The sequence below is a fragment of the Colobus angolensis genome, unplaced genomic scaffold, assembly GCF_000951035.1.
Source record: "Colobus angolensis palliatus isolate OR3802 unplaced genomic scaffold, Cang.pa_1.0 Scaffold300, whole genome shotgun sequence".
Taxonomy (NCBI): domain Eukaryota; kingdom Metazoa; phylum Chordata; class Mammalia; order Primates; family Cercopithecidae; genus Colobus; species Colobus angolensis.
Window position 1 is genome coordinate 488901 of NW_012116267.1, and position 10558 is coordinate 499458.

General features: G+C 47.1%; 1 protein-coding gene across 1 annotated transcript in view; it reads left to right on the forward strand.

Moving 5' to 3' along the window:
- Positions 1 to 6104, forward strand: part of SETD4 (SET domain containing 4) — a 45894-nt gene extending 39790 nt beyond the window's left edge. Inside the window, exons 9-12 of the mRNA XM_011950020.1 lie at positions 109 to 189; positions 2494 to 2617; positions 4516 to 4682; positions 4806 to 6104. Of these exons, the coding sequence (XP_011805410.1) occupies positions 109 to 189; positions 2494 to 2617; positions 4516 to 4650 (340 nt within the window). The 3' untranslated portion in view covers positions 4651 to 4682; positions 4806 to 6104. The remainder of the gene's footprint in view (positions 1 to 108; positions 190 to 2493; positions 2618 to 4515; positions 4683 to 4805) is intronic.
- Positions 6105 to 10558: the final 4454 nt, after the last annotated feature.

A 10558-nucleotide genomic window follows, 5' to 3' on the forward strand; every position in this document is an offset into this window, starting at 1 on the left:
AAATAAAAAAATAAAAAAAATAAAAAGTGTTTGACTCTTCAGTCATTTGCTGTGAGGTCATGAAATACTGAAATGACGGATTTGTCAGTATTTGTTTTTCTGCTTCAGAAATTTGACATTCGGATGGGATGGACCATCTTGGAGGCTACTCACAGCCCTTAAGTTGTTATGTCTGGAAGCTGAAAAATTGTAAGTTTCACATGTGTTGGTCTTAAGCTGTAGCAACAGGCTAGATACAACTTTGGAGCGTTTGTTTGTTTTTTGGCTTGCATTCAGATACCCAACCAGGGAGGAAAAAGGAATGTCCTACATTGAAGTTGCTTTTTTGTTATGTAACTTGCCCATGTAGTGAATGTTTCATTTCTAAGTTTTCACTGTTTTGGAATTGTGGTTTTAGAATCATAATCAGAATACATAGTTCTGATAATTTTTTTGTTTCTACTCATATTTGCCTCCTGGTGATCTGAAATCCTTTAAAAAGTGTGGGCATTGGCACTGTTCAGAGGAAAGTCTGAGAGTAGGTAGGTTTTGCCCAGGACAAGTAGAGCTCGAGCTCCTAACGTCGGTCCTGCCCTGGGCCAGATCCAGAAGCCTGGCTGAAGAGCTGGACTTTTCCATGGGGGAGGCAGGTTGGGGAGCCCCTGGTGTGGGTGTGCATCCTGGCCAGGCTCCCTCATGTTCCTGCCTGCTGTCAGTCCTGCTCCCCGCAGCCACCTGTTGGCATATCCAGCTGTGCTGTACCCAGTGCAGGGGCAGCTTCGGCCTGAGTCCCTGGCAGAGAGAGCAGCCTTCAACCTTCTGCTGCTAGATATCCAGGGAGAACCTCTTGAAGATGGTGCAGGCTGTCCTTGAGCAGTTGGGAGGACTGCCTGAGATGAGGCACAGTGCCTGGGAGCAGATGGTGCCCCTTCCGTGATGCCTGTTCTTGTGGATGAGATGATGTTGCTTCCTTCTTTTTCTCTAGGAACTTTTGGAGTAAAATTTCTCCCTGGTCTCAACACCAAACATAGTTTTTGTTTTTATTCTTAGCAAATGGAGTGTTTTTATCTTACAGATACTATGAATTCTTTAACTGATGTTTCCTTCTTTTTCTTGTTCGCTGGAAAACTGAGAGGCAAATCTGAGGTCCATCCAAACGTACCTAATGTTAGGGCGTGCGGTTTCACACTGGCCCATTCCTGCTGTGTCTTGTCTTTTCTCCCCTCTTCTTCCTTTGTCTTGTTTTCTGCCTTCATTCATCTTACCTTTTATTTCGTGTGCATTCATGTAAGCTTCTTTAAATCCTTCTGGCAACAAGGTATGAGTCCTTTTTGGACACTTCACCCTAAAATTAAATACAACAACTGGCTGTTTCCCAGAGGTCTTCCTTAGGCCTCTTTTCTTCCATTTGAGTTACTGCTTACTGAGTGGGTGGTGGTGGAGAAAACATGTGTGGGCTCTGGCTGATGCGTATTTGCAGTTCTTTCTGCCTCTCATTAGCTCTGTCACTTAGGGTGGGTGCTTCAGCTTTCCTGAGTGAGCCCTGGCATGGGGATAATCGTGCTTTCGTTGCTAGGTAACGGTGAAGATTAAATTAGATAATGGTTATTCATGAACACCATGCCTGACACACAGTCACTTCCTTTTTCTTTCCTTAGAACTCATTTCACCTGTCATCTCTGAAGCTGAAGCCTTCTGAGACTATTCTGGGCTGTGTCTTGCCAGCTGTTCTGAATTCTAATGGGCTCCTGTTTACTTCCACAGCAGCCATCTTTCCTCCCCTTCGAAGCCACTTCCACTTCCAGATTCTCAGTGTTCAGGATCCGGTCCTCCATCCTCTTTCTCCCGGTAGTTCTTTCTGGTGTCTAGGTCTGGTGCTGCCACCTCTGCTCCGCATCCTCCTGTGGCTCCCTTGCACCTGCCACAGCAGACCTGCCAGAGTGGGCCCTGCCTGCTGACTTAGCCCCATTTCCTGCGAGCCTTTGTAGTAGAGCATTGGAATGACCTTCATGGGGATAGAGGCTTGCTGTAGATTCCTCCTTCCAGATGCAGAGCATTTGGCTTTGTGAATTGTGTCCCAGTTTGTTACTATTTTGGACAGACTGTCACTTGAAGAGAAGGAAAACTCCCACCTTTGCTCCTTAGTCCTCTGCCTTTCGGCTGTGGACTCGCCCTCCTGCTCTGTCGCTGGCTTCGTTCCCATGGCCGGGGATAGGACTTCGTTCACTTATGGGTCAGACACAGGTTTGTGATGATAATAGCATTCAGTCCTTGCCTGCAGAGAGCACCCAGCCCTCGTGCTTTTTCTTCTCAGCTTCTCCTCCTCCTTTCTTATTACCTGGTCATCTTCCACACAGGAGCTACAAATGGCGTGGAGGTTTGGGGAGTCTGCTTATGGAATGGGTTGTATTATGCTCCTGGAGAAATAGGAGGAGTTTATGTGTTGCATTGAAATAGAAAAGTCTGCTTTTTGAGAGCCTGCTAAAATTGTGTCATGGAACATTTTGATTCTAGTACATGCTGGAAAAAAGTACTTATTGGGGAAGTAATTTCAGATACGAATGAGAAGACAAGTTTGGACATAGCCCAGAAAATATGCTATTATTTCATAGAAGAGACTAATGCTATGCTTCAAAAGGTATGTTTCTAGAATGTGACATCCTTAAAGAAGTGTCTTGATTCAGCAGTTCCTTGTTTTGTACATGTTATTAGGGATAGTGCATTTCATAAGAGCATTGTTTAGTGCCTTAAATAAATAAATGTTGATATAATTACCTCTATTTTTGTTTTCTTTGAGATAGAGTTTCACTCTTGTTGCCCAGGCTGGAGTGCAATGGCATGATCTTGGCTCACTGCAACCTCCACCTCGCAGGTTCAAGCGATTCTCATGCCTCAGCCTCCCAGGTAGCTGGAATTACGGGTGCCCACCACCATGCCCAGCTAATGTTTGTATTTTTAGTGTAGATGGGGTTTCACCACGTTGGCCAGGCTGGTCTCGAACTCCTGACCTCAGGTGATCCACCCACCTCAGCCTCCCAAAGTGCTGGGATTACGAGTGTGAACCACTGTGCCTGGCCTGAACCACTGTGTCCGGCCTCCATTTTTGACTGTTAACTTTGTCCCTATGCTTTTTCTCTCAATTTTTTTCTTTATTTTTTCCTTTTATTTTATTTTTGAGACAGGGTCTTGCTCTTGTCTCCCAGGCTGGAGTACAGTGGCACAATCTCGACTCACTGCAACCTCCGTCTCCTGGGTTCAAGCGATTCTTCTGCCTCAGCCTCCTGAGTAGCTGGGATTACAGGCGCCCACCACCATGTCTGGCTAATTTTTGTATTTTTAGTAGAGATGGGGTTTCACCATGTTGGCCAGGCTGGTCTCGAACTCCTGACCTCAGGTGATCCACCCACCTCAGCCTCCCAAAGTGCTGGGATTACAGGCATGAGCCACCACACCTGGCCTCTTTATTTTTAATTGTATATATTTATAGTGTACCACATAGTGTTTTAAAATATGTATACATTGTAGATGGCTAAATGAAGCTATTTAACATATGCATGATCACATATACTTATTTTTTTGTGGTGAGAACACTTAAAATCTACTCGTAGCAATTTTCAAGTACATAATATGTTGTTACTAACTAGTCACCACGATGTACAGTAGATCTCTTGAACTAATCCTCTGTCCAGCTGAGATTTTGTGTCTTTTGATCAACATCTCCCTAATCCCCTCCAACCCCTCAGCCTCTGGTGGCCACAATTTGACTCCCTGCTTCTCTGAGTTTGACGATTCTAGAGCCCACATAGAGTGAGATCATTGCAATATTTGTCATTCTGTGCTGGCTTATTGCCATGTGACAGCGTGTCCTCCAGCTTCATCCATGTTGTCACAAATGACAAAATTTCCTTATTTCCTTTTTTTTTTATAAGGCTGAATATACTTCACTGGGTATATATGCCACGTTTTCTTTCTTTCTTCATCTGTTGATGAATACTTAGGTTGACTCCGTATCTTTGCCTTTACCTTTTATTAAAAGGTAAAAAGTAAAAAAGGTAAAAAGTAAAAGTTACTGTATGACTTCAAGCATTTTTTCTCATTGATGTGTTTATTTAGTAAATGTTTTAGTTAAGTGAGGAATCAGCTCATTCGTATGGAAACATGCCTGGGATTTAAAGAGTGATTTTAATGAAGATAGAAGACACTATGGAAATGAAATAAGCCAGACACAAAAGGACATATACTGTATGATTCCACTCTTGTGAGGATCCTAGAATAGGCAAGTTCATAGAGACAGAGAGTGGAGCAGAGGTAACTGGGGGTTTGGGGAAGAGGGGAATAGAGTTATTGATAAATGGTTATAGAGTTTCTGTTTGGGGTGATAGAAAAAGTTGCGGAGCTGGAGAGTGGTGGTGGATCTATAACAGTGTGAATGTACTTCATGCTGCTGAACCGTACACTTAAAATTAGTTAAAAAGGTACATTCTATGATATATATATATATAACTGCAATAACAATAATTAAAAAATATCTTTCAGGTGTCTCATATGAAGGCTGAAAAAGAGGCCCTAATAAACCAACTAACTTTGGTGGAATCCTTGTGGATGGAAGAGCTAAAGATTCTCAGGGCATCTGCCGAGACCCTGCACAGTTTGCAAACAGCTTTTACCTGATTTCACCAAAGTGTGTTTGGTCTCCTCCTCTGGTGGGTGTTAGTCACACATTTTAGACTAAGGTTTGATGGACTAAATTTATATAGTTTAGAGTTGAGAGTGGCATCTACTCAACAATTAGGAACTTCATCCTTTTCTTTTTGCTTTTCCTACAGAAACAGAAGTTAATTTGAAGAGCGTCATGGTGGGCTGGGGCGGTGGCCGCCCCCAGGATGTGCAGGATTTCTGCAGGGGGCAGCACAGGTTCTGGGACTATGAGGCTGTGAGTGAAGGTGGACAGGCTGTCTGGATAGCACGTCTATTGCTCTTCCGAATAAAGTGCTGAACTGTGAGGAGAGAGGCGGACTGCTAGGGAGCCAGGAGCCAGCTGCGTCCGTGTGTGGTCTGTCACCACGGGGCCTGCTTCTTATCTGACACAGCAGCTCTCAGAGTCTAGTGGTTGTGCTTTTAAGATGCTCTGATACCGTTGGGTTAAGGGGCAGGTTGGCGGTGGGTGGCTTTGGGCAGTGGGTGTGGGGAAGCGTGAGGAGGTAGTCCTGGGTTCCCACCAGGGTGGCCCAGCCGCCAGCCCTTCCCTATGTGACTGCACTGAGGTGGGCGTTGAAGAGTCCCCTAGGGGACACAGGGCTTCCAGGAGGAGGGAATGTCCTCTAAGCATGCTCCTGACCTCCCAAGGCGGCGCTTGTCTAATTATTCACTTGGGAAGAGTGACTGGCTTAGCCAGCGGCCGTTTCTGCTTTGTTCTGGCGGCTGTCCTGGGCAGGCCTTCCAACCTGGGGAGCTGACCCATCCGCGGTGGGCCTGTCTGCTTGATTCTGGGGTTCAGTGTAGGTCAGCTGATTGCAAACCACGGTGGTGGTTTGGCCTCTGTTCTTACTCTTGAGTTTTGATCCTGCTCAGACCCTGGGTGAGGAAAAGGGGATACTTCCTGCCCAGCTCTCAGCTGCCTGTGGCCTCAGGACTGCCTGCGTAAGTAACACAGGGGCTGCTGGTCCTGTTCAGGCCCATGCTGGAGAGGCTGCGTAGACAATGTTGCCCAGGGTCCTGTTTACCCTCCCAGGGTTCATTCTTCCCAAGAACTGAAATTCCTTTCTCACTGGAGCCCAGCGAAACCAGATGAACGGGGCCTGCTGGCCTCAGAAGGCAGGCAGAGTTTAAAATAAAACTCTCATGATTTCTTGAACATCTTTCCCTGTTTGTATATACAGTTTGTGTTTATGTTTCAACAGTTGCAGTATATTTCTTTTTTTCAATATTCAGTATAAAGCAGTGTATTTCATCATATGCTGTATGGAGAGTGGGCAGACTCTTATGTGGAGGGCCCGGTAGTAACCATTTGAAGCTTTCTGAACCTGTGGCCTTAGTCCCAGCAATTCTGCAGAGCAGCTGTCGGCAGCATGTCAACCACTTGCAAGGCTGGGCTCCCGGGAAACTATTGACAATGACAGGTGCTGTGCCAGAATTTCTTTCTCCTCTTCCCTGTGAATGCACCTAAATATGTTAATTCCTTTACACCTTTCAGAATGGACAGCCCCTTGAACATGAAAAACTTTGCAGACCCTACGTGGTCATTGTGCTTGCCTCATCCAGTTATTAGAAAAAATGCATAATGGGTGGGTGCGGTGCTCACACCTGTAATCACTTTAGGGGAGGCTGAGGTGGGAGGATCTCTTGAGCCCAGGAGTCCAGGAACAGCGTGGGTGACATAATGAGCCTCCCCCACCCCCCCCAACAAAACAATTTAAAAAATGAGCAGGCGGGTTGGCCCGTGCCTGTAGCCGCAGCTACTCGGAAGGGTGAGGCAGGAGGACGGCTTAGAGCCTGGGAGTTTGAGGTTGCAGTGAGCCAGGATCGTGCCACTGCACTCCAGTCTGGGCAACAACTGAGTGAGACCCTGTCTTTCAAAATAATAATAAAAATTAAAAACACAGTGACAAAAAGCAGCTACCCAGAAACATTTACAGCTGAGTAAGAGTTCATCAGCACAGCAGATCTGCATTTATTTACAGCTGAGTAATAGTTCATCAGCACAGATCTGCATTTATTTACAGCTGAGTAGTACTCTATCAGCACAGCAGATCTGCATTTATTTACAGCTGAGTAAGAGTTCATCAGCACAGATCTGCATTTATTTACAGCTGAGTAATACTCCATCAGCACAGCAGATCTGCATTTATTTACAGCTGAGTAAGAGAGTTCATCGGCACAGATCTGCATTTATTTACAGCTGAGTAGTACTCCATCAGCACAGCAGATCTGCATTTATTTGAAGAATAGTAGTATGAGACTGTAGACAATGCTAGTTATGTGAAGTCACAGACCCTTTGCAGGAAACCTGTGGCTCCACACACTTCCTTTCGGCTGCTGGTTTGTTTTGGACTCCAAGACTCCAGTGGCAAGCTGTTCTTGTAAAATCATTCTGAGGGCAGCAAACCCATCTGTCCCCACCTAGGGAGAGGCAGCTTGCACTGCTGTTTAACCAGTGGCCCTGTTTTCTTCCTTATTCTCCAATCACTGCCCTCCCTGGACGCCCCCTTGCCATCTTTCTTTCTTGGTTTTCTCTTTGCTGGTGCTTTGGGTGTGCCTGAGGCTCCTCAAGACTCGCACCCCTGTTGGTGTCTGGTTCTGAGTTTGGGTGGTAAACCTCCAACTGCTGACTTGGCCTGAGGGGACAGACAGCACGAAGTTAAGGATGATTGGAGGCATTCCTGGAGAATCTTTCCAGCTAAGAATAGAATAGGCCCTCCTCTGTGGAGCATGTTAAGTCTGGAGGCTGGCAGTGATGTTTGAGGAAACAGAAATAGAAAATAGGTCTGTAATTCTCTGAAAATGGCTTTCTCACTGAAACTCCTGGCCGGGGCCCTTGGGGTCCAGCGGAGGCAATTCTGGCTCCTCCTCAGTGGTCGGCTGCTGCCGTCAGTACTATAGGTAAATGCTGGGCAGCAGGTTTTGTCCCGAGGGGGAACCTGTAGCAGAACCCATGACTTGTGGGCTGATATTTGAACAGCCTTGTCAGGAATCCCTTGTAAAAGGATTTTTTTTACAGTCCACAGTCCAGAACGCCCTGTGGGAACTAAAGGGAAAAAAACGGAGGAAGGAAGGAGCAGGAACAATGCATCTTTCTCCAGCCCGGCCCACTGTGTATCCAGGCATCAGCGCCCCCACAATAGGACAGCGACCCCCACACGAGAGCCCCCCACAGTGGGACAGCGACCCCCACACACACATCAAAGTACCCCTCACACAACACACCAGTGTCCCCACAGACAGCACGCCAGCATTTCCCACACACATGCCAGTGTCCCCACACAACACTCCTGTGTCTCACACACATGCCAGCATCCCCCAGACATGCTAGAGTCCCACCGACAGCACACCAGCGCCTGCCCTCACCAACATTTCTCTCCTGTGCTCATCCCTCTCGCCTTTCAGAGGGTGTTTCTCATCTTCATGTTACAACCTTTCACTATTTTCTTGTGTTAATATCCTTCTATTCTATGTAGTTTTAACATTAGGCTATAAGAAAATAAAAAAAAAAAAAAGAAAAAAAAGAAAAAAAACATCTCCCGGGCCAGGCACGGTGGTGCACGCCTGTAATCCCAGCACTTTGGGAGGCCAGGGCGGGCGGATCACGAGGTCGGGAGATTGAGACCATCCTGGCTAACATGGTGAAACCCCATCTCTACTAAAAATACAAAAAATAAGCTGGGTGTGGTGACGGGCGCGTGTAGTCCCAGCTACTCGGGAGACTTAGGTGGGAGAATCGCTTGAACCAAGGAGGCTGAGGTTGCAGTGAGCCAATATCATGCCACTGCGCTCCAGTGTGGGCAACAGAGTGAGACTCTGTCTCAAAACAAAAAAACTCCCCAAAAATACAATGTATTTAATAAAAATGTAAGGTTACCACTCCACACCTTGATGGCTGTAATTAACAAGGTACATAGTAGCAGGTGCTGTTATTATCTGAGGTGGGAGGATCACTTGAGGCCAGAAGTTTGAGACCAGCCTGGGCAACATAGTGAGACCCCCATCTCTACAAAAAATTTTTAAAAATTAGCTGGGTGTGGTGCTGCGTGCCTGTAGTCCTAGCTACTTTGGAGGCTGAGGCAGCAGGATCACATGAGTCTAGGAGCTTGAGGCTGCAGTGAACTATGATCACACAGCTGCACTCCAGCCTGGATGACAAATCTGTGGAGGCCTAATTAGGCCAAAGGAGTCAGGCTGGCAGGATTGAGGGAGTTAAAGAGAGAAAGCAGGTAAGTTATCGGCCTCCCTTTCTTCATGGTCCAGGACACATAGCCCTCCAGTGCAGATAACGTACATTACCCACAGTCCTCCTGCACCCAACTTAACATCAAACACTTCCGTTTATCATCAGACGCCTTGGCTGATAGAAAAAGGCACGTTAGCTCCTTGCAGCCCTGGCGTTATCACTATTGCATGTAGTCTTCTGCAGCTGAAACCATCCTATAAATCTCTAGGAACCTTTGTCTCTGGCAGTCGGCTCCTCCTCTGCTGATCTGCCCGTTGCCTCCTCACAACATGTTTTCATTCTTCTTCACATAAATCTGCCTTTCTTTACCTACAGCTGTCTTGGTAAATTCTTTTACCCCTGCATGCCCCTGACCCAAATGGTTGTCACCCACCTGTGACAAGTGAGACCCTGTCTGTAAAAAAAAAAAAAAAAAAGGTGGAGTGGGACTCACAGCCACTGTGTCCCCCTGGTGCCGGGCATGATATCCCTCTTTCTCATCTAATTGTCACAGTAGCTCAGTGACGTAGGTATTCCATCTTTTGTTAGAGCTGAAGACGCTGAGGCATAGACGGGTCAAATGACTTCTCCCACATCACGTGGCAGGGATTAGAACCTAGCAGTGTCTGGTGTCTGAGTTCCTGCCTCTGATGTGTGAGTGATACCTGTTTCTGCCTCCTAAGTTAGGCATTCTAGGGTGTGGGAGGGGACCCGCCACCTTCAAGCAATTTGTGTTGTCTGGTTTTTGCTTTGTGAAAGGCCATGTGACTGCCTCACCTTGCAGGCTGTTCTGGAGGAACCGGGCAGCTCCACTCCCTGGCCTAGCCGCGGGGCAAAGAGTGAGCCAGTCTGTCTCGCTGCAGCCTCGCCTCGAATGGTCCCATTTCAGTTTTACAGCCCCCTCCTCTTCACAGTGACAACCCGGATCTCATACAGGGCATAGCTGTTATTAGAGGGCTGAGAAGGGGTGAGTGAGCCCAAAGCAGGCCTTCTCCCATTTCTGTGGAATTCGTGCTGGGGGAGAGGCTCTCCTGTTGCAGTTGGAAACATTGTCTTGGTGCCACAGAAACTGCTCAGAACCCTGAAATCTCTTCCTAATGCCCAGATTCAGAAGATAGGGCCAAGACCAGAGAAACAAAGAGCCCACTCGGCAATGACTGGGACAGTCAACAATTCCAGTTTTTGCTGTGATAATCACAAAGGGAGACTAAACTGCTGACAGATAAAAGGGAGTTCAGGATGTCACAGAGGAAGCAGGTTGGGTCTAGGGGAGTGTGTTTGGGACGGGCAGCGTAGACTTCTCACGCCGTGTCTGAGGCCTGTGTCACTGGACGTCTTTGCCTCCCACGCCTCTGATGGTAAAGTCTAGCAGTGGTTGGTGGCTTTGCTGTTCCCTGGAATCACATGTGGAGCGTTAACAAATTCTACCGCCGGGTTCCCACTGCAGGGGTCTGAGCTAGTTGGCCTGGGGTGTGCGGGGTGTTGGAGATTTAAAGCTCCCACGTGACTGATGTTCACCAAAGTTCCCTTTCTGAACCTCTGGGTTATGGGAGCAAGCGGCTTTGCCTTTTCCCAGCTGGAACTTTCTGGTTTTCGGAGGTGTGGGAGGCAAGCTGGAGAGTGTCAATTCTTTTTTTTTTTTTTAATTTTTTTTGG